The following is a 23,672-nucleotide window of genomic DNA, read 5'->3' on the forward strand; positions in this document are numbered from 1 at the left end:
AAAGGGTAAACAGCCCTTTTGCTCTTAGGACATAATATTTGTCCTGCCTGTCATTCCTATACTCACAGCTCATTTTTAAAATGTCCTCAGCTGATTTGTTTGAAAGAGACAATGCCTAGCGATACTGCTCAGAGGAAGTGACTGAACCGGGAACACCGCATTTCCCATTAGAGGCAGAGGCACCCTGCATCGTCTTCTAATTGTAACCAGCTTGTCCTTTCTGGTGGTTCTAATCTTATTAGTAAGACAGTGATAGAGACCTGTGGGATCCCTGGTGTGTGTGTTTTAGTTTTAAATCCAAGTGTAAAACATAGTGAAGCAGGGAGAACACGACAAGGACAGCTCAAACCCTCAGAGAGGAATTGTTCATCCTCTGAAACTAAACTCTGTGGGTCACTATATATATATATATATATATATATATATATATATATATATATATATATATATATATATATATATCCTGTATGCCTCGTCTTCTTCCACCTATCCGAGTCGCAGGGGCAGCATCCGAACTGGGGAATTCCAGACCGTCCTCTCCCCGGCCACCTCCACCAGCTCCTCCGGCAGGACCCCAAGGCTAGTTCGGATATATTTTCTCCAACATCTCCTGGTCGACCAGGCGGCCTCCTGCCAGCAGAACATGGCTGAAACACTTCCCTCGGAAGGCGTCCAGGAGGCATCCTAACAAGATACCCAGACCACCTCAACTGACTCCTCTCGACATGGAGGAGCAGCGTCTCTGAGTCTCTCCCAAATGTCCGAGGTCCTCACCCTGTCCCTAAGGCTGAGCCCAGCCACCCTGCAGAGAAAACCCATTTTGGCCGCTTGTGTCCTCTATCTTGTTCTTTCTGTCATTATCCAAAGCTCATGGCTAGGTGAGGACTGGGCAGTAGATCGACTGGTAAATCGAGAGCCTTGCTGTATACTCACTCTCCTTCACTCACCTTCAGTTCAGTTCATCACATTAGGAACACCTGTTCAACTTCTCCTTTAATGCAATTATCAAATCAACCAATCACATGGCAGTTGCTTCAGTGCATTTAGGGGTGTGGTCCTAATCAAGACAATCCTCCAAACTGAATGTAAGAATGGCAAAGAAAGGCGATTTAAGCAATTTTGTGCGTTGCATGGTTGTTGGTGCCAGACAGGCCGGTCTGAGTATTTCACAATCTGCTCGGTTACGGGGATTTTCACGTACAACAATTTCTAGGGTTTACAAAGAATGGTGTGAAAAGGGAAAAACATCCAGTATGCGGCAGTCCTGTGGGCAAAAATGCCTTGTTGATGCTTGAGGTCAGAGGAGATTGGACCGACTGATTAAAGCTGACAGAAGAGCAACTTTGACTGAAAGAACCACTCATTACAACCGAGGAATGCAGCAAAGCATTTGTGAAGCCACAACACACACAACCTTGAGGCACATTGGCTACAACAGCAGAAGACCCCACCGGGTACCACTCATCTCCACTACAAATAGGAAAAGGAGGCTACAATTTGCACGAGCTCAGCTAAACTGGACAGTTGAAGACTGGAATAATGTTGCCTGGTCTGATGAGTCTCGATTTCTATTAGGGATGAGCCGGTACGAATAAAGCATTTTTGACGAATATGAGCATGAAACGAGTAAAACTCGTAAAAATCCGTAATCGACTGTCTTCACGCTCTGTGATTGGCCAGTCACATAGAGCGCCCGCCCTTCCCTACACACAAAACTCTGCAGCCGGGAGCTCAGTCCATCCGGCTCATCTACGCACACACACAGACAGTGACGGATCTCTCTGTGCTTGCTTCACTGTTGCTCACATGTCTTCAGTACTCTGTAAGTTTTCTTCAGCTCGCCTCTTTTTCGGTTTAATATTTAAAGTGACTTTTTTCGTAACGTACGTGGAGGATTTGACAAGACAGAGCTGAAAATGGCTCGTGCTGTCTATCTCTCTCTCTCTCTCTCTCTCTCTCTCTCTCTCTCTCTCTCTCTCTCTCTCTCTCTCTCTCTCCCTCTTTTAACTCATGCACTTAAAGATTAATGTTCTGATTTTATTGAAAAACTTGTTCTGTAATAGTTTCTTTACTATTGTGATCAAAAATATTTAATCTCAATTCTGAGGCTACTCTGTAAAGTTTTCAAATAAACAATACACATAGCAACTTCTGATCAATCCATATCAATTTCAGACTTAAAATAATGTATTGATGTAAACCACACCCACTTCCTCTTAAACTACATCCACTTCCGGGTTAGGCCACGCCCACTCTGAGTACAGATACAGATAGTGGTGTACTCACTCATCCCTAATTTCTATTGAGACATTCAAATAGTAGAGTCAGAATTTGGTGTAAACAGAATGAGAACATGGATCCATCATGCCTTGTTACCACTGTGCAGGGTGGTGGTGGTGGTGTAATGGTGTGGGGGATGTTTTCTTGGCACACTTTAGGCCCCTTAGTGCCAATTGGGCATCGTTTAAATGCCACGGGCTACCTGAGCATTGCTTCTGACCAGGGATGTGTATTTTTGAAATTCTGGTGATACGATACATATCACGATACAGGGGAGACGATACGATAAATCACGATATATTGCGATACATTCAGTCAGATGTCACAAGCATTTTTTTTACTGAATTTATTGTAAGAATGTTCAACAAACAGTCCAAACTGATACATAACATGTTTAACATGTGGTATCTGAACCATGATGGAGGGATTTACAGTTAAATGGTGGAAACAAAACCCGTTGCACACTGCTGCCAACTAGTGGGTGACGATTAAATTGCACAAAGCGAAAATAAAATACACAAAAGTTTGCATGTAAATTCTTTCAAGAATTAGATACACGGCTTTTGAATATCGATGTAATAATCGCATGAAAAAATATCACGATATATTGCCATATCGATATTCCCGATATACGGCTTTTGAATTTCGATATAATATTGCTGGAAAAAATATCACGATATATTGCCATATCGATATTTTCGTACATCCCTACTTCTGACCATGTCCATCCCTTCATGTCTATCATGTACCCATCCTCTGGTGGCTACTTCCAGCAGGATACTGCACCATGTCATAAAGCTCCAATCATTTCAAGTTTGTTTCTTGAGCATAACAATGAGTTCACTGTACTACAATGGCCCCCACAGTCACCGGGTCTCAGCCCGATAGAGCATCTTTGGGATGTGGTGGAACGGGAGCTTCGTGTCCTGGATGTGCATCCCACAAATCTCCACCAACTGCAAGATGCTATCCTGTCAATATGGGCCAACATTTCTAAAGAATGCTTTCAGCACCTTGTTGAATCAATGCCACATAGAATTAAGGCAGTTCTGAAGGTAAAAGGAGGTCAAACACCGTATTAGCATGGTGTTCCTAATAATCCATTAGGTGTGTGTGTGTGTATATATATATATATATATATATATATATATATCGTAAATCCTCTAATACAGGCCTGGGCCTGTATTTGACTCAAGCTCATCAAGCTCCAGGCCTTTATTGGAAGGAGGACCAGAATTAGAGGCAGGCCTCAATTTCTATATGAGCAAAAGGAACTAATGGTTCGCTGGAGTTTTTGACAATTAAAATTGCGCCCACATTTTCAAAGTTAAACACATTTCTTTTAACAATGGTAGTTTCTGCCCCCCCCCCCCCCCCCCCGCGCTGCGGCCGCAAACTAACTGATGCGCCTGCAGCCTCTCGGAGTTCCTGCTGCTCTAAACACTAAAATAATTATTTCATTTTCTGTTCCTTACTTCTGATTACCTTCAGTGGTGTCTGTTTGTTGCAACCACCAGGTACAAAAAAACAAACTTGTTTTTATTTGACTATTCTTCTGTCCTGTCTGTTTATTATCTTCCTGCATCTCCTCTCAATCCTTAAGAAAAACTGCTACCTAGGTTCATATATATTCACCTTATAAGTTACCTTTGAACTGCTGTTCTAAAAGAACTACCGACCGCAAAAACAGCGGAGTGCTCGCTGCTTGGCGGCCGCATCAGTGATCGGTGCGTCACCGGATGACAAGGTGATGCGCCTCGCTCCACAGCAGCGAAACGCATCAGGCGCAAATTAAAGACAGAAAACATTAAAGGAAATGAGCCGACATTAACGATTGCGTGTCAGTACCGACGCTCTGGCACAGCGCGTTGCCCCCCCCCCCGAGCGCAGGAGCTTGTCACCTGCTGACAGCAGACTGCTGTCTTTTCCGAGGGCTGCATCGTGCCGGTCATTATCACGTGACAGCGACTAGTCGATGACAGGCATAAAAAGTCACTATAGTGAAGTTGACTAGTGACTAGTTCATACAACCCCTGCTACTGCTCCCCAGAGTGTTCTGCAGCATAATCATCACGTTCTCTTTGAACTTGATATCAAATTTTCGCCTCCTCTTCGTCTCCGCACGGTTAAAGTTACCCTCGCGGTCTATCACTGACAAATCAAAAGTGAGACGGATGACATAACTGCCCCCCCCCTACTTGCTTGTTACCACATTCCACCCGGCCACAATAAAATACCGGCCATTATTCACCTCCGCCGACTCCGACACCGGCCAAAATATGATACCCGGCCGTTAATTGAATACAGGCCAATATTAGAGGATTTACGGTGTATATATATATATATATATATATATATATATATATATATATATATATATATATATATATATATATATAATTTTTTATTTTATTTTTTTCATTGGAGATTAGAGGAACAATGACTCAAGAATTCCCTTAGTGTCTTTAGTTCAAGTGTTTCAACTGCAGATAAAGAAGCTAAATTAGTGTTCTGTTTTATTTCTGTCTTCCTGTGAAATATGATCTGCTTATACGACCCAGATTATTGTTTGCCTGCTGTGCAGGTTGAGAGGAGGGAGGTTGTAATTAGTGTAGACAGAGCTGTGACTCGTACACAGCAGGCCAGATGCTGGGCACCTGGGTTAGTCTGTAGAGTGTGACCGGTGTTGGTGAAGTAGCAGAGATCAGACTTTAAAGCAACTGTTAATAATGCCCCCCACTGGTTTAAAGCAGATTTAAAACTGGCGAAACAACCCTGCAGTTGCTCACACTGGCTTTGCAGATAACCATATCATCAAACAAGGTGTTGCATCTTGCACGTTTTTATGAATGTAATGATTACTGGCAGTTCACAAACAAAGACACGAGTTAAGACTTTGCGCGCTATGATTTTAGATGTTTTGAAACTGAAACCAATGACTGTAGACAGCGCCAATGTTGATGTCATTCCACCTTGAGTTGAGTTTTACAAGAGAGAGAGTGTTCCAGCTGCACCTGGTCTGCACTCAGCAGGTCTCCTATATAAGATGGATGGAGAACACTGCTCGACGCTGGATGATTGCTAAAGCTTGGTAGTTTCCAGCCTTCGTCGTCTTTTTCTAGGACTTTTTGAGACTCTGGTGTTCTTGTGAACTCTCTCGTGACTTTTGGTATTTTTGGTTACTCACCTCCAGGTTCTCTCGACACCTCAGGGTACCACACTTGTGCTCCATAGGATTTCCGGACCTCACTCAGGCACGTTCTCCATTCAACCTGACCGACCTGCTCTCTTACTCACCTCACGCTCCCTCTCCTGGACTCCTCTACTTGGAGACACCCCGGCTCACAACCTCCCCCCTCACTCCAGATCTTTTCCTGCACCCCCATTAAGTCTTTGCACCTTCCTAGTTAAGACTTGCATCCCTGGACTCACTTGTGTTTGCGCTCCTCCACTAGACGCTGCACTCCCGTTCCCCATCCCACTGGACTTCCCAGTGCGCCTTCAGTTACCCCTTTTATAATAAAATATATTATTAATCCATCAATCTGTGTACGGGTTTGTGATTCTGTATGTCTTGGGTTAGACGTTTTCCCCAAACCATGACAGTCGACTCTAGTTTTAGCTGTTTGCTTCTCCTCCAAAGACATTACTCTTACTTTTACTTCCAGGATTCACCATGATGCCAACAACAAAAAAGCTTTTTATGGACAACCGACAAAAGTAACTGAAAGAAAAGATGAAAGGAAAATGATCTTTCATATCGCGCCTCTCAAGATAAAAATCACGAGGTGCTTCACAAAAACAAAAATCCAAAGTATAAAAAAGATTTCTAAAAATTATTAAACATATGTTTAAAATGAGAAAAAAATATTTAAATTGTCATTAAAAATTGTAAGGAGAGAAAATGAATTGGGAAACCAGTGCATCCGGGGACAGGCAGAATAAGAGCAGAATAAGGATAGGGTGGAGCAGCTAACCTTTATATGAGCCACCGGCAGAGTAAACAGCTGTTGACATTGGTCAGCAGAGGGCTGCAGGCTACTCTCTAATGGGAAGTTGCTCAGGTTTCTGGTTAAAAAAACAGAAACCAGTTTGAAAGCTATAGCTTAACGTGTTAAAATGTCTTTTGTCTTGCTTTAACTAGGAACTCTTAAGGTTTGTTCATCTATTTTTGTGAAGGTGGGGAAAACAATGATGCAGTTGATACAAACAACACAACAATTAAGAAAATAATTAGATATTTGACAAGATGCCTTAATAAAGTTGTATAAGATGTCTGTGATATTTCAGTTGAATTGTACAGTTTAGAAACAGGAAAGAAACAAACTTTAATTTAATGTTTCATCTAATGCGTCAGACAGAAAACATATATAAACAAACTAACAAACATTTTAGCAGGGCTCTTTCTGACTTACGTGAAACTTCATTTAGAAACATATGAGACTACATATGATGTATGTCATACGTATCATTACCTCTGTGTGTAACATTCTGTTAATGTAGAAGGGTGGTTCCTGTTGCTACGGACAGACCTACCAGTACGTCACAGGCAAATTCTACAGCTGAGTAGCTTGTATCTCTCTCTCTCTCTCTCTCTCTCACACACACACACACACACACACACACACACACACACACACACACACACACACACACACACACACACACACACACACACACACACACACACACACCACTGAAATAGCACTCCCATAGCTGGCCAAGACAATACCTTTCCCCAAAGCTACTTGCAAATGTTTTCTGCTGGAAAATAAGGACGCTCTACAACTTCCCCCAAGCTGACATCTCCCATGACCCATTTTCATTATGGCTGGCCTTAATGGTTGGTGACTAGCTGCTGAGTGCTAAATGGAGAGAGAACAATATACAGATGAGAGGCCAGACATTGTGGTGATAGCTGTAGGTCCAGAGTCTGACCCGGGCTAAACAATGACTAACAGTCACGCCTGAGACTTTTAGTCTAGACTGGTTTATGTTACGAAGGGAGAAAATATTAGATACTTAGAGAGGGAGGGAGGTTTTGGTGAACTTGGTGGCATTCTCCGAAGGTGAGGCGACACAATGCTGCAATGACAAAATGGAAAGCAGGAGCAAAACGACCTTGAGTCCCACAGGAGGAGTGGAGAGTAAAAGATGATGGAGTAATATTTTCAGAGGTGAAGGAGGAGGAATGTGGGCGTCAAGAAGTTTGAGAGATTAAAAACAAAAGCCCTTAAAAGTGAGTTTTAGCCATGAGGCTATCTGGGAGGACTCTGCTAAATGTCCCTGTTGGATCGTTAAAAACAGACAGACAGAACACATAAAACTCAGAGCAGCTTGTGTTGTGGAAAGTCCCAGACGTCGCCACAAATGCTCCCACATCACAAACAGCTTCGTTCAATATCCGCCTCTTCATCCAGGCTTGTGACATTTGCAAAGAAACCCTTGGGGGGGGGGGGGGGGGGGTCAAAGGGGAGAGCTGCCCTTCTTTCATTACGATCCCTTCATCAGTCTTTCCCAGTGAGCGTAGGGCTCATCATGTCGGGGTTTATTAATTGTACCATGAATTATTATTGACCTGGACCTTCTGCTCCCTGCTGCAGTGAGTCTCCGCTCCACCGCCCCCACATTCCTCTGGTGTCCAACCTGGGCAGGACATCATGGCACAGCGTGGAGCCTTCAACAGTGTCCCTATTGACTCTGCACTTGGCCTGAGATTTCTTTTTAGCTGCAGCTGCAGTGAAACACACACACACACACACACACACACACACACACACACCACACACACACACACACACACACACCTGCAGTCGTGAGGAAGAAGAACTCAATCTGCACCTCTTCATCGGCTCCTGTGTCATAATTCAGAATTTTAGAGTTAGAAAACGACTTATTTAAAGCTGCAAATGCATCGAAGCATATTGGTTTTTGACTTTTAGTATTTTTTCTCTTTGTGTTGCGATTTAAACATTCCTAGAAACCTTCATCTGCCGTCCTGGAAGTCCCTTGTGTTTCGGCGTGGCCTTGTTACACAAATAGCTGAAAGGAAACAGCTGGTATCGGCTACATCAGTGCAGTTTAGTCGAAGTGGCAAGTTCTCTTTCCTGAATCTGATCATGCATTTAAACTGTTTTAGGTTAGTCTGGGTTTGTGGTAAATGTCACAGATTTACTTTTTGACACGTAATTATAATTTAACCAGCAAGTAAAACATATTTAAGGTAAAATAAAAATGACAACACATTTCAAACGTTTCCTTTTTCTCAATGAACCCATTGAGAATCATGTTTTGGTGAGGCTGGTCTTTAACAGTGAAAGTATGCTGCCACCATGTGGACATCCTTGCTATGACACTTGTTTTACAACAGTCGTAATAAGCAACCAGGATACAAGTGTGTTGTTCCACCGTGAACTTTGCACCATCGAGCACATTCCTGCAAGCAGGAGTCACGAATAAAGAAATGTGTCTCAGATCTGTCTAAAGCATTGTTCAACCTGAATAGCGACGCTATCCTCACAATCAGACTTGTCTGGCCCTAAACTTAATATCCGTCTTCATTTTGTTCCCTTGCAGTCACAATGGTTCCCCTTCTGTTTTTGATGACAACCACATCAGCTTCCAATAACTCCAGCAATGAGACCCAAGCAAAAGGTAACAGCAGCAATTTTACTTGGACATGTGAACGGTGCAGAAGAACGTGCAGTAACAACAAATGCTTATTCCTACATGCTGCTGTCATCACTTTTGTCGAATATATGATTATTCTGCATCATCTGCTGCGAATGCATCTGCTGGATAACAGCCTTTCCACACAGGTTTGTTATTACCAGATCACAGTGAAGCTCAGCAGCCACACACACTAATTTACAGCTCATTGCACAGCATCATGAACACATCTAATAGCTCACTGTACAGCGGTGACTCTGGGCCTGGTCTAATTCTTGGTGTCTCTAATTTTCTGATGGGTATTCCAGCAGGATTAAATAAGCCAGTGATTATCTATGTTGGCTAAATTCTGCTGAGGCCAGGTATCGCCTCTTTGACCAGGACAGAGCAGTTATTTTTCATGCATCGACTGAACATTTGCATACATTTTTATACTGTTGGCTTCTGTTTCTTGTTTGTTTAGTTTTGGTGGTGCTGCTGCTGCTTGACCCTTCAATCTGTCTCTGCTCCTTCCTTAGAAAATGCCTCCCACCCCAACCATCATATCCTTTCCACTGTGCTGGTTGTACTCCTGCTGCTGCTCGTCATCACACTGCTGGTCTGGTACTTCCTCAGGTAATAAAATAAATAATACAACCCTCTCCACCTTGGACAAGACGGAATGTGCGCCCTCCCTCTCCTCAGTTGACTGGCGCTGAGCCAGGCTCAGGGGCAGAGCTCGGGGTGACAAACACTTCCTTCTTTTAGTCACTGAGGCGGAGCCCAGTCAGGAAGCACTGCAGTCTAACTCCCTCGCATGTTTAGTGAGAACAGAGCAGGCGGTGACAGAGGAGCTACAACTATAGAGCGATTAAATAAATTCTGTACCGGACTCTGACTTTACCAAAGATATCAGCTAATGAGAAAAAATAGCTTCTCAAGCTTCAAATGGTAGGATGGATAGGTTTTTGTTTATAGGTACGGTGTTGGATTAATATACTGTGCTCTCATTTAATCTCATTTTTTCACCTGCAGGTTAAAAAACCAGAGAAAAGCAGTCGTCACAACAGTTGACAAGAAAATACCAAATGGCATCCTGGAAGAACAAGGTACTCTTATAAAGTGCACGCTGTTAAAAGGCAGATTTTAGAGTGTTTGACAAGCTGGTTGCTAGTAGATGCTTCAAGAAAATAACAAAAGCAGACTGAAGATGCAAAGAAATTAGCACCAGGGTGGACAAATGGAGATGTCAGATTTTACACTTGTATGTATAAGTAGTTAAACCATTTTCAGTGGGGGTTTTTCTGCTTCCTGTGGTTCGTGGTTGCAAAAATAAATAAATAAATGAGCTGTCTTCACCACTAGGTTTTGACGCTTTGTTTGAAGTTAATAGATCAGGAGCGCAAAAGTAAGCTTGATCATTATAATCAAGAGCTGGCTTGTGTGAAATTGAAAAACAGAAGGCAGATCTTACAGGAAACGGAATACGTTGAGGATATGTGAATGTTCTTCAGGAAACATTTTCTTATCTACAATTACAAAGAAATGAACAGAGGAGGCCACAACCGTGCAGAAACAAACTATAACAGGAAAGTGGAAAAAATGAAGCCACAAAGGGTTCAAACATAGAAAAGGCTGGTGAGTTTCAGTAACATTCTAAGTTTTGTAAATGAGAAGGTATGATTGACTGTGATGTATTCATTCATTCATTCATTCATTCATTCATCTTTTTATGAGCTAAAACAAGCAAAAATCAGTTTCAAGAAAGTAGGCCAATCAAAATGCATTCGGAGCTCTGATAGTGTAGATATTTGAATGTGTTGATGTGTGATATGATTTTTGTTTTAGAGCTTGGCTACAGTACCGAGTCGGTATACACCGTTGTACCACCAGGTCAGGTATTCAGGGTGGCAGCACAAAGGTTGCATGTTACTAACACTCTGTGGGTACCTTGTTAGCGTGTGTTTTCTAAACTGATAACCAAATGCAGAAACAGGGTGCTGTGGTTCCTCAGTGGGTTCTTTTGTTTCTCTAACACCTGTGGATGTGCGGTGATCTTTGTGTTCTACTGCGATGCTGGTACACGCATACCACCTTGTTAAAAGATGGATTAATCAGTCTGTTTATGAAGTGTGGTTCGTTATAAAACCGATCATTCCAGTGATTCCCAACCAGATCGTCACAGGGTCGAGCTGAGGTAGACTTGTAAACCTAACGGGACATTGAAGGAGAAATACCTAATGAAGCTAAAAAATGCAATAAAAGTGATTAAATGGTTGGAATACAGAGTTTAGCTAAAAGTACGGGATAAATAACGCAAATATGTAAAAAAGTCAAACCACATGAACAAATAAACTTTTACTAGTGATCAAAAGCATTAGCTAAATATTTGAATGAAAAGTTCAAATAGCTAAAAATAAAGAAAGAACTACTAATAAAATTGATTACAGAAAACTAATTAGTTAAATTCTCTGTTGGCCAGTGATTGATGAATGTTAAAACGGATTAAGAGTTAATAAGTGAAGAAGTCGTAAATTGATTTATATCAATTTAGGTTTCAATAATACCTAAATTAAATTATAAAGCACAGGGGTGCGTAATGCAAAGAATGTGATGATATGATCCCTAGAGAAGTGTCCTCCCCTTATGCTCATGGGTCCCTGGGACAAAGAAATAAATAAATGCAAGTCAACGGGGCTATTAAAGCAATTTTTTAATCTGCATTGCCTTACGCCCAGAATCACACATATGTTGTACTTTAATTTTAATGAAAAGTATTGATGTGCATTTTGACCATCACCTACATTTAAGATTCATTATCTTGTAAAAAATCGTAATCAAAACAAAAACAAATCAGAAGTTGCATATTTGACGTCACAGCAGAGTCTCTTCTCCCCTTAGCGGCAACTTATTACATAACCACAGATCTTGTGTCAGAATGAAGGCGGTAAAAAGGCTGCCACCTAGCAGTCGGAGTTTGAATTGCACCACACAAAAGAACAGTAAAAGTAAAGTAAATTAAAAAAAATTGATACATCGCTTTTAAATATTGGTTCTGTGTCAATAAATGAAATTTTGTGACATTTCAGTTTGTGATATTTTCTTACATCCTTAATAAAACATGTTATTAGCAACGGAATAACATCAGTGTTTAAAGAAGTCTGTTGGGAACCGCTGTTCTAATTCAACCCAATCCTAGATGGTTCTCTTTGTTTTTCTTTTTCCATTTTACCTCGAGCAGGTACCGTAATACAGCAAAGAATCACCATAAATGATCCTGATGGATGAAGTTATGTAACCTTCAATCATCTGTCGTAATAAATAAAAAATCGCCAACAAGTGATTCAACAACACAAACAAATTAGACGAGTAAGGATGATGGACTTACTTGGAGTTTTTGTCCCACAGAGCAACAGACGGTGGTCCTTCTGCCCAGATCCCCTTCAGCCTCTAAGACCTACTTTCCCATCCCGGTTGATCACCTCGAGGAAGAGTACCGGCTCCGCTCAGCTGATGATGGCAAGCTCTTCAGGGAGGAGTACAATGTAAGCTTTAAATGGACCTAAGGGAATTTTCTCCCCTCAAACTGAGCTCCATGGACCTAAATTGTGACTTGTGGATTTTTTATTTTTTACTCAGGAAAGTTACAAGGGTAAAGTGTGTCACATTGTCCATGAGCCATGTTGGTCTCATACTCACCCCCACATGAATGAAAAGTACCGTTTTGACTATTTGTGTCTGTGTTTAGGATCTGAGTCAAAATATAGGCTTTGACTAATGGTTTATAACCCAAGCGATATTTTTGATTAACGGTTGTGATCACAGACAGAGGAAGTTGAAGGTCCCTGCCTAGGTTGCAGAGGAAGTGCCGACAGGCAGCAGAACACAGTGCACTGGCAGGCCATTTCTTATCATGCGAGGTTATGTAAAATCATTAATTTTGCTGTTGCAGTCGCTGCCCGGAGGCACTCCTCAGGGGACGTACGAAGAGGCCAACAAAGATGAGAACAAGGAGAAGAACAGATACCCCAACATCCTGCCCTGTGAGTCTACTTTCTGTTTTCTAGCTTTTCTCCGAGTCAAAAACAACTTTCAGTTTCCTGTTTGCGTTCACACACCAGCATCTCTGACACGAACGGTAAACTATTTATTCACAGAGACCGACTCAGGTGCACTTTCAAGTTTTAGCTGTTTGCAATAGTTTTATTTTTTAACTGTTCCTTTAGCTGAACCAGTGTGTGTTTTAATGTGGTTCATTGAATAAGCAAATGTCCTTTTTTTCAATAAAGGAAAAAAAAGCATATACCAATCTGGTTAAAATCAGAAGCGTAGGATTTCAAGCACAGAGGCAGATTGTTTGGCTCTGTCCGATATTTTGTTTGACTCTAAACCCCATATTTGTTCAACTGGAAGCAGTTGCCAGGTAACTAGAAAACTCCAATAATAAATCGCTTACTCCTCTTTGTTCACAGATTTTAGGCCGCATCAGGGAAACCGGCTGCTGATAGCAGCTTTGTGTGTTTTACACTGACAGGTGTGATTAAACAAAAGGCTCCTTTATCAGAAGATTAAATATATGTATTTCTCTCATGTCATTTGTAAATAATAGCATTTTATTGAACCTTAATGGTGGATTTTGTAAGCTGATTTGATTAATAATAATAATAATAATAATAATAATAATAATAATAATAATAATAATGCACATCTGTATAGGGGTTTTCAAAATCAGAGACTTCAAAGTGCTTGTGAAGATAAATCTGTTGAAATTGTCTTTTAAATTCTAGATGACCATTCCAGGGTGGTTTTATCTCAGCTGGATGGAAAGCCGTGCTCAGACTATGTGAACGCTTCTTACATTGATGTGAGTCTTGGAATCCTAGCTCAGTCTGAGATGATGAAAATTAAATTTAAATTTAAAAATTATTCTTTAAAAGAGACAGTTTACATATCACTCATTGCAGCTTCAATGTTTTCTGTCGTCCAGGGTTACACAGAAAAGAACAAATTCATTGGTGCACAAGGTAAGCTTTAAAAAACATTCCAACAGCTGCACGTTTTACTTTTACAAATTAGATTTAGATTAATTTATTTTGCATCTCAGGTCCAAAAGAAGACACAGTTGCAGATTTCTGGAGGATGATATGGGAGCAGAAAGTAGCAACTGTTGTAATGCTGACAAATCTGAAAGAAAGGAAAGAGGTTTGTAAATCTATTCCTGTTTACTTATGGAATATTTATAATTTATGAAATGTAAAATATTGTGTTTTGCATAAAAAGGGTTGTACGTTAGAACATAAATTATTTCTTTATCCATCAGAAGAGGTTTGAAGAACAGATATTATGTTGAGATTGAATATTGTTTAAAAATAGCAAGAAGATATACCACTAATGAATATATAACAAAATTATTATTGTGTATCTCTTCACTGAACACATTGCTTTAAGGTTGTTTTTGTATTTGTTCACTCAAACTTTTGGCTATCAGCAGGTATTGTTAATATTATGCATTCTACTCCTCCTGAGCTCCCTAACATCAGTTTATCCGTTCGAATTGTAACCTTTTATGTTGAACCATCTTTGAACCAGGAAAAAATAGAAATTGAAGAAAATATCAATAGTGGAGGACTGGCGAGGACTTAAATCAGCCTGCGGATGTGTTAAAATCAATAGTCATATTATGTGTAATAAAGTCCTTTAGGGCAGCATCACAATGATCCAACAGCGTTGGTTATTGACTGATTCCACCTTTCTCTCAAACTCTGAGCTGTACTGAATTACTGTGAAATTGAAGCACATGGGGTGTTAGTGAGGCTCTGACTTGATTCAGCTCACAGTTTTTTGAATGCTGCTGCAGGACAAGTGTTACCAGTACTGGCCGGACCAGGGCTGTTGGACGTATGGCAACGTGCGGGTGGCAGTCGAAGACTTCACAGTCCTGGTGGACTACACAATACGCAAGTTCTGCATACAGTATGTAAGTTTCAAATGGTGCTTGGATGGTTTCCTGGATTTATAGTTATTTTTCCTGTCATCAGTTTACACAATATTGTTCCATAAAATATTTCTGGAACCTCAGCAGGTTTATAACTATTTTGAATATTCTTTCTGTGTAAAAGCTGCATGAACATATTTATGTTTGACAGTATTGATGAGCTAATGGCTAGCCCAGAGTAGGGCTGGGCGATATGACGATTTTAGACCGTTTTACGATCTACACATCTGACGGTCTGCCATTTTTGAGAGACCTTTTTATCACGATTCACAGCTCTGTTGTTGAATTTCTGCCTCTGACTGAAAAGGGAACTTAGCTCAGGCGAATGCCACTCCTTTGTTTGACCCTTAACCAATCAGAGTGAGTCATAGTAATATATTAGTGCCCCACTTGTTTTCACCTGTGTGTGAACAAACATGGCTTCGGCCGCGGCTGAGAGCGACAACGAGGTTTTCATTCCTAAGAGGAACGCCTCGTCCATTAAATGGAACTGGTTTGGTTTTTCACCAGATGACAAAGAGCAGCGAAACGTCATTTGCAAAGATTGCAAGGAGAGCGTCAAGGCAAGTGATGGCAGCACCACAAACTTGTTTAATCACTTGAAAAGAAGGCATCACAAACAATACAATGAGGGCCAGCTGGCAGCTAAAGCTAAAAAGCCTGCGGCTACAGCGGCAGCGGCTAGTGCTTCTTCCAGGCAGCAAACACTAACAAACACTCACAAAACTCTCCCTACGACAGAGACAGCAGACGATGGAACAGCGTGACAGATGCAGTGACGTACCACTTGGTAAAAGATTTGTGTCCCGTGCGAACAGTAGGAGTGGGATTTAAGAAAATGATAAAAACATTGGATCCGCGCTACGAGTTTTCCAGCCGCAAGTATTTTTCGAACACCGCCATTCCACGCATGTACGCTGAATGCAAAGTGAGAGTTGCAGAAAATATTCAGAATGCGCAGTTATTTGCAACCACAAGCGATCTCTGGTCCAGCCGCACATCAGAACCGTATTTGAGCTTAACTATCCACTACATGAGCAACTGGGAGCTACATAGTATTTTGAACAAGTTAATGTTTGCACAATACGTTTGCAATTGACATGTTTGCACTTTAAATATGTTTACGATTTTAATGTATGTTAAGTTACTTGAAAAACGAGAAAAACTGATTTTTGTAATTGTTTCTCTTAGGGCTTTTATCATCTCTGGTGTGAGTTTAAATTATAAGTGTGTTAGCACTGTGTTGATTATCCCTAATATGAATAAATGTTTGTTTATTCAATGTTTCTCTTCTTTAATACGCAATTGAAGTTATGCTATTCATGGATACAAAATCGTGATAAAATCAAAATCGTGATAAAATATTGGAAAAATCGTGATATTCTATTTTTGCCATATCGTCCAGCCCTAGTCCAGAGGAAGCTGAGACAAAGGTATATTGTTGCCATCTTAAAACAGCTCCAGTTTTCACAGAATAGAATAGAATAAAATTGAAAATCTTCATTTTGTAAAATAGTTTTGAAAAATTGCTCTCTGCACGGTGCATCATACATTAAAATGTCTTTCAATTAAAAGGACTTATAGAAATACCCAAAACAGTGGCCTTAGTCCACTCATTCACTCAAAGCAGACATACTCTATTTAAATAAAACCTGCTTTGATTAAGACAGATTTCACAGTGTCCATTGTTTCTTCATGCATTCATGCAACATTATTTTATAATCTTTTACGTAACATAACTTTAGTATTACATGGTTATTTTGGCAGAAATGATGAGAACGGTTTGCTGGGCTTAGATAAATAAACTTTATTGTTCCCAAAAGGCATTTTGTCTTGCATTCAATAAGGAACACTTACAGGTTAAATATGAACACAACAAAAATATTTACAATAAAAACCACAACATCTATACTGCAATCCTACATTACCACAATTAATTAGCAATTAGTGTTTCAGATAGTTGATGAGGTTTACACTAACTGGGAAAATTGTTGGTCAAAATCATATGTCTCCGACAGGATTTTCTGTTATGGTTGGCTATGCTTCCTCAGTTAAAACACCATTGTCCTTCAACAGTCCTCAGGGTTCAATTTTAGGCCCATTACTGTTTTCCTTATATTTAATTTCCTTGGGAACTATCTTAGGCAGACATATTGTAATGTACACTTCCGTTGTCATGCTGATGACATACAAATCTATATGCCGATGGTGACAAACAGTTTTACTACCTGCACAAACACTCTTTTAAAGTCCATCAAAGACATACAGGTAAGGTTATCGGTCATTTTTTTGTATCTGAACAACAGTAAGTATTATGTTCTTTGGGCTAGCACCAATCTACTGCGGTCCACAGTCCATTGGCAGAATATATATATTTATTGCTTGGGCATGCAGTAAACTTTGGTGTTGGTTATATTTGGGCTAGCAGTAAAAAATTCTGTTACCTTACATCTGAGCTGTTCAGGAAGTTTTCTCTCTGACTGTAACTAATCTTTAACTTTCACGCAGAAACATATTTCTAAATGGTCGGCATGACCCTTTAAGTCTGCTTCTGGTTGTTTTTAATGCCTGTCTGCCTTTTATGTTTTTGCATAGCAAGCCAGCGATGCTGCTAAAACCACCCGCTTGGTCACTCAGCTTCATTTCACCAGCTGGCCTGATTTTGGAGTTCCTTTCTCTCCGATTGGCATGCTCAAGTTCCTGAAAAAGGTCAAAGCAGTAAATCCACCTTTTGCTGGACCTATTGTGGTCCACTGCAGGTACTGGGAACAAACATGTGTTTACTTGTAATTTTACAATTCCTGCTATTTTGAAAGACATGCTACTTAATGGTTTCAATTACCCAGCTTGTTTCTATGGAGATAAATATATTTGGGTAATAATCCTCTCTTTGTACATCTGTGAGTAAACAAACAAATTGAAGTAATTATAGCAGTGCATTTGTTTACAAGCACAGACGTCCCTTTGTTCCCCTCATGTTGTCCATTAACATCCAAGTGTCAGCTGAGGATTGGTGGCTCACTGGCTGTGGTTTGTTTTCCAATTCCAGTGCTGGAGTTGGGAGGACTGGAACCTTTATTGTAATTGATGCCATGATCGACATGATGCATGCAGAGCAAAAAGTTGATGTGTTTGGCTTCGTCTCCAAGATACGAGAGCAGCGTTCCCAGCTCATCCAGACTGATGTGAGTTGGAGACATTTCCCAAAATAATCCAACAGAAACATCTGGCATGTTATTGGAAGGGTTATTTACTCCTGCATAGAATAAACTGCATATGTTCCCAGGCGTAGTGTATGAAACATTTATGTTTACTCCCAGATGCAGTACTCATTCATCTACCAGGCCCTGCTTGAATACTACCTCTATGGAGACACCGAGCTGGATGTGTCCTCCCTGGAAGGACATCTGCACAAGCTGCACAACACCTTTGCTGATGGTGATCGGGTGGGACTGGAGGAAGAATTTAAGGTTGGGTTTTTTTTTTCATTTCACATTGCAACCTGTACAAGATTAACTCCGTCTGAGAAATTACTAAAGATAAGCAAAAGCATCACAGTAGTACTTTTAATTATCAACGTTTAAACTGTTTATCTGGGGAAGAAGTTCAACTATCCCAATGATTGCTGGGAAATCTTTCATTCTAAGATTAATTGGAGCCTGATTGATTGATAGTAAACATACTTGTTTCAAAGAAAATCATTACAAACCTTGTTTTTAGCAGAACAATGTATGCTACATACATGTCATGCAACCAAATGTTTTCAGTCCCCAAAGTATTCGGATCTCATTCAGACAGAAATGATGTGAGATAGAAGGTCCAGCCCATAGAGACCCTAGCATGAAACACAATACAGTCACTGCTGTAGGTGGTCTGTCCATTCCAACTAATCTACTGTATTTGGGGTTTGGTTTTATTGTTGTGTCTGATAGGTGTGCTTACTTATTGAAATCCCCTTGATAAAATGTCCTATACATCTATCATCTACATAATATTCTTATCACATAAATAAATGACCTGTGAAAGATGCTGAAACTTCTTGTGCAGAGGTATACGATATAAAAACCTGAACTCCTAGGTTGAAGCATCATTTTAATTGAATTACCTTGTGTTTAGAAACTGACCAACATGCGAATAATGAAGGAGAACATGAGGACTGGGAACCTCCCTGCCAACATGAAGAAGAACAGAGTTCTTCAAATTATTCCATGCAAGTAGCAAATATTGTTACAGAATCCATTAGATGCTGTCCTCATTTACCAATCTGAACAGAATGTATGTGTGTAACACTCTATTGGTGCTCCATTTCAGATGACTTCAACAGAGTCATTCTTTCCATGCGAAGAGGACAGGAGTTCACAGACTATGTCAATGCAACATTTATAGATGTAAGCCTGTGTCTTCCTGTTGTAATAGTTAAGCCACTATTTCTGTGTATCCAGTTGAATCTAAAATTAAATTACTTCATGTTTTGCGGTGATTCAGGGTTACAGACAGAAGGACTACTTCATCGCCACACAGGGCCCTCTGACTCACACGGTGGAGGATTTCTGGAGGATGGTTTGGGAATGGAAATGTCATTCCATTGTAATGCTCACCGAACTCCAGGAGAGGGAGCAGGTGAGCTGGAAGAAAAAGTCCCTATAACTGAACAACAATGTGAACTGTTTTAGTTTAGGAATAGATATTAACTGTATTCAATTTTGCAGGACAAATGTTGCCAGTACTGGCCCACAGAGGACTCTGTCACCTATGGAGACTACACTGTAGAGCTGAAGGGAGACACTCTGTGTGAAACCTTCAGTCTAAGAGACTTGGTACTCACCTTTGTTCCGGTAAGTTTATGAACTTTGCACACAGGCAAATGTAATGTGGCTTTCTACTTCAGTACCTGTTATCATGACACAGCGGCATTTATTGGCCTTCCTAATATAAAAATCCTTCCAAAAAAAGCTGCCACCTGGATAAGCAAATAGGTAGGAGGCTCCTGTTGAATCATTACTGCATGGGCGATTATCTGGCAACACGTTTTTTTAACCCCAACTAGTGCAATAAGTTGCTTCTCATTTATTAAACATCCATGTGGAAAGACACATTTGTAGGTCGTGGAAAAGTCTGTCTGAGAAGGGTCAGACAATTGGCATGCATCAATTCAAGTTCAATTCAATTCAAGTTTATTTATATAGCGCCAAATCATGACAACAGTCGTCTCAAGGCACTTCAATTAGTAAACATTCCAATACAGGTGAGTTCATTAAGCCAATCAGAAAAAATAAGTTTCCCATATAAGGAACCCAGCAAATTGCATCGAGTCACTGACTAGTGTCAGTGACTTTACAGCAATCCTCATACTAAGCAAGCATTTAGCGACTGTGGAGAGGAAAACTCCCTTTTAACAGGAAGAAACCTCCAGAGGATCCTGGCTCAGTACAAGCAGCCATCCTCCACGACTCACTGGGGATCGAGAAGACAGAGCACTCACACACACACATAGACCAACACCAACCCACCCACAACACACATCCACACACACAATCTATATGCCAAGTAGTGTTTCTATGGTTACATTGTGATTTCTTAGTAAATATTCTATTTGGTGAGAGATAAACTTTATTGTAATTATACTAGTGAATCTATAGTTAAATGGATAAACTAGTAGTAGCACATTCAATATCAAAGAAAGTAAAATGTTATTATCAGGAGAGGGAGAAAGTTTAAGTGGTTAGCAACAGTGTTCAAGCCGATGACCCCCTCCATGAGGGCACCACAGCTCAGGAGAACACCATTGTAGCTTCTTTCGGGGAGAAAAACACTTAGAGAAAAAATAAAGTTAACAGCTGAAATAGCAGGAAATAATAGAGTTAAAGAGCAAATTCTAGAAGAAAGTAATCGAGTGTGGAAAGTGGTCAGTATGTACTCCAGCAGTCTAAGCCTAAAGCAGCATAACTACAGAGATAACTCTGGATAACCTAGCCTTTTAGATGGAGGCATGTTGGAGGCAGGGCAAGGGAGAGTTGTCTTTACCGACAACTCTCAATCAGAGGAAACATCTAAGGAGATTGTAGAAACGACTACAACTAGGTTAAGAACCGTCCAACACATTATTAAAAACTGGTCTGATGAGTCCAGATGGACCCTGTTCCAGAGTGATGGTGCATCAGGGTAAGAAGAGAGGCAGATGAAAGGATGCACCCATCATGCCAAGTGCCTACTGTTCAAGCCTGTGGGGGCAGTGCTATGATCTGGGATTGCTGCAGTTGGTCAGGTCTAGGTTCAGCAACAGGATGTGCTCCAAGAAAGAGGTCAGCTGACTACCTGAGTATACTGAATGACCAGGTTATTCCATCTTTTCTGATGGCACGAGCATATTCCAAGATGGCAATGCCAGGATTCATCAGGCTCAGAGTGTGAAAGAGTGGTTCAAAGAGCATGAGGCATCGTTTTCACACATGGATTGTCTGGTGGCACTGCAGAAGCTTATGGAAACAACGCCACAGCGAATGTGTGTCGTAATCAAAGCTAAAGGCGGTCCAACGAAATATTAGTGTGTAACTTTTTTTGGGTCAGTGTATATTGGTAATTATATACTTGTGATTATAATATTGGTAAATATCAGTTATTGGCCATAAGTAAGTATTAAGTATTAATAGTAAATATAAAAATTGTGTATATTTGTGCATCCCTAATAGTTTTATATCAAAAATAACTATCCCAAACTCAGAACAAATTTGATTTTAGAAAAAGATCTTTATTGTGGAAATAAATGTGAAGAATAAGATGTGTGTACGATCATCAGTGGTGAGTCAGCCAGGGAAGCTCCCATCAACTTACTATTCCTAAACCGTACACATACAGCACACCTCCCATTAGTCATTTTAAACTGCTAATGAATCATATTTCAGAGGTATTATGAGCTCTCATCTACCTCTTCATTTCCTGTCAAAGGAGAAGCAGACCAGGGCGATTAGACACTTCCATTTCCATGGCTGGCCAGAGGTTGGCATCCCAGCGGAGGGGAAGGGTATGATTGACATCATTGCTTCAGTGCAGAGACAGCAGCAGCAGTCTGGGAACCATCCCATAGTCGTACACTGCAGGTAGGTGTCACAGTTAATACATAAATCTTAAATTACCTAAAGATTCGTGATGAAAACATTACTTCTATGTGCTGCAGTGCTGGTGCAGGGCGAACCGGTACATTCATAGCACTGAGCAATATTCTGGAGCGAGTCAAAGCAGAAGGCCTGCTGGACGTGTTCCAAACTGTGAAGAGTTTACGCATGCAGAGGCCTCATATGGTCCAAACTGTTGTAAGTATTAGTAGAGCTAAACTCTCATGAAGCTTTGCAGGTACAAGTTTGACAGATTACTAATTAATCTCTGTATTATCTCACCACAGGAACAATATGACTTCTGCTATAGGGTGGTACAAGACTTTGTCGACATTTTCTCAGACTATGCCAATTTTAAATGAGACTTGCCTTAAACATGATTTATAATGTTTTCTAAAACAACTTTGTCAGGTTTGTGTTTCCTTAACTTGGTCAAATGGTCTTCTATTTTGCTATGCACTTGTCCTTACCATTAACCCGGGTTCTTTTCTTGCTGTTAGATACGGATGAAACCTGTAAATGGAGAAAAAAAAGGATTATTGTATATTTCACAACATGTATGGCAATTAATTCCATTCTCATTAAGTGTGGCACAAAAAGTCACCTCTGATTTCAGCTTTGTTGTATAATATTTTTATAGCAGTTTAAATGTCTATGCATATGTTATTTTGAACTCATGACATTTTTTAAAAATTGTAGTTATTGTAAATGTATTTATGTATTGACATCCTGTCTTGTGTTTAGAGAAGATATTAATCTTAATTTTTTTATTTTTGGTTGGTAATGACAATAACTTCTGAGATTAGAAGACGTACTGGAGCTTTTTTATTTATATATTTTTTGGCTGTCCTTAAAGCTGCAATAGCAATTATGGAAAACAAATTAGCTTAAAACATTTTTCTCATACCTTTTAACAGCAATCTAACATATAATAGCTATAAATAAATTGGTACTCTTGCATTTGTCTAAAAACCTCCACCTAAAGACCAAAAGCAGCTATTGGACCAAACAGTTGTCGGTCTTGCCGAACCGTTGCACTTCCCTGGATCCTCCACTCATTACATCCTTGTGTATTTAGCAACAGAACACCACTGGTGTGAGAGGTTGTCCTCTCAATAATATCAGAGGAGGAGAAACAGCCAGCTGCTACTACTTCAACTTTGGGACAAACTACCAGTCCCAAAAAGAAAAACACCATTTGAAGTCACGGACAACAAAGATGTTCAGACCTAGAAAATGGTTACTGGTGTTCAGTGCTATCTCGGTTCATCAGGCAATGTGGGTTTCTGGTTCCGGCAGAAGCTTCTCAGTGAAGATTCGAGTGCAAGGGGGAGTGTTCCGTGACCACATTTGTGTTCAAAATCTAGTTTGTTTGCAGATTTGCCATTACAGCTTTAAGGAAAAAACCCATCTAAGGTGTTAAAGATTGTCTAACAGCAAAGACTAAGGTCTGCTCTATACCACAAAAATGGAACAGATAAACAGAAATTATACCTCAAAAGATGGTGTGCAAGAGCATTTAACTTTGATGTAACGTTACTACGTTATAGCCTTTCAACAGCAAAAAATAGTTTGCTAAGATCAATGCACATTAAAAAAGCACGTAACTAAGTCTTTTTAGACCAGTAACACAGAAC

General features: G+C 40.3%; 1 protein-coding gene across 5 annotated transcripts in view; it reads left to right on the forward strand.

The window, feature by feature from the left end:
* Nucleotides 1–22,883, forward strand: part of ptprea (protein tyrosine phosphatase receptor type Ea) — a 39,561-nt gene extending 16,678 nt beyond the window's left edge. The window contains exons 1-21 of one of the 5 annotated variants that reach the window (XM_070545699.1): nt 1,471–1,822; nt 8,857–8,934; nt 9,468–9,564; nt 9,964–10,037; nt 10,777–10,821; nt 12,337–12,473; nt 12,881–12,971; nt 13,716–13,792; nt 13,916–13,952; nt 14,033–14,130; nt 14,786–14,905; nt 17,519–17,682; nt 17,973–18,108; nt 18,244–18,393; nt 19,040–19,133; nt 19,235–19,311; nt 19,409–19,543; nt 19,633–19,758; nt 21,869–22,020; nt 22,098–22,233; nt 22,323–22,883. In XM_070545699.1, the coding sequence (XP_070401800.1) occupies nt 1,612–1,822; nt 8,857–8,934; nt 9,468–9,564; nt 9,964–10,037; nt 10,777–10,821; nt 12,337–12,473; nt 12,881–12,971; nt 13,716–13,792; nt 13,916–13,952; nt 14,033–14,130; nt 14,786–14,905; nt 17,519–17,682; nt 17,973–18,108; nt 18,244–18,393; nt 19,040–19,133; nt 19,235–19,311; nt 19,409–19,543; nt 19,633–19,758; nt 21,869–22,020; nt 22,098–22,233; nt 22,323–22,397 (2,310 nt within the window). In that variant the 5' untranslated portion in view covers nt 1,471–1,611 and the 3' untranslated portion in view covers nt 22,398–22,883. Of the gene's footprint in view, nt 1–1,470; nt 1,823–8,856; nt 8,935–9,467; nt 9,565–9,737; nt 9,880–9,963; nt 10,038–10,776; nt 10,822–12,336; nt 12,474–12,880; nt 12,972–13,715; nt 13,793–13,915; nt 13,953–14,032; nt 14,131–14,785; nt 14,906–17,518; nt 17,683–17,972; nt 18,109–18,243; nt 18,394–19,039; nt 19,134–19,234; nt 19,312–19,408; nt 19,544–19,632; nt 19,759–21,868; nt 22,021–22,097; nt 22,234–22,322 lie in introns of those variants that run through there. The other 4 variants (XM_015962948.3, XM_070545700.1, XM_015962951.3 and 1 more) reach the window with 4 other exon arrangements.
* The last annotated feature ends 789 nt before the right edge of the window (nt 22,884–23,672 follow it).

Source organism: Nothobranchius furzeri, chromosome 16, assembly GCF_043380555.1.
Source record: "Nothobranchius furzeri strain GRZ-AD chromosome 16, NfurGRZ-RIMD1, whole genome shotgun sequence".
Taxonomy (NCBI): domain Eukaryota; kingdom Metazoa; phylum Chordata; class Actinopteri; order Cyprinodontiformes; family Nothobranchiidae; genus Nothobranchius; species Nothobranchius furzeri.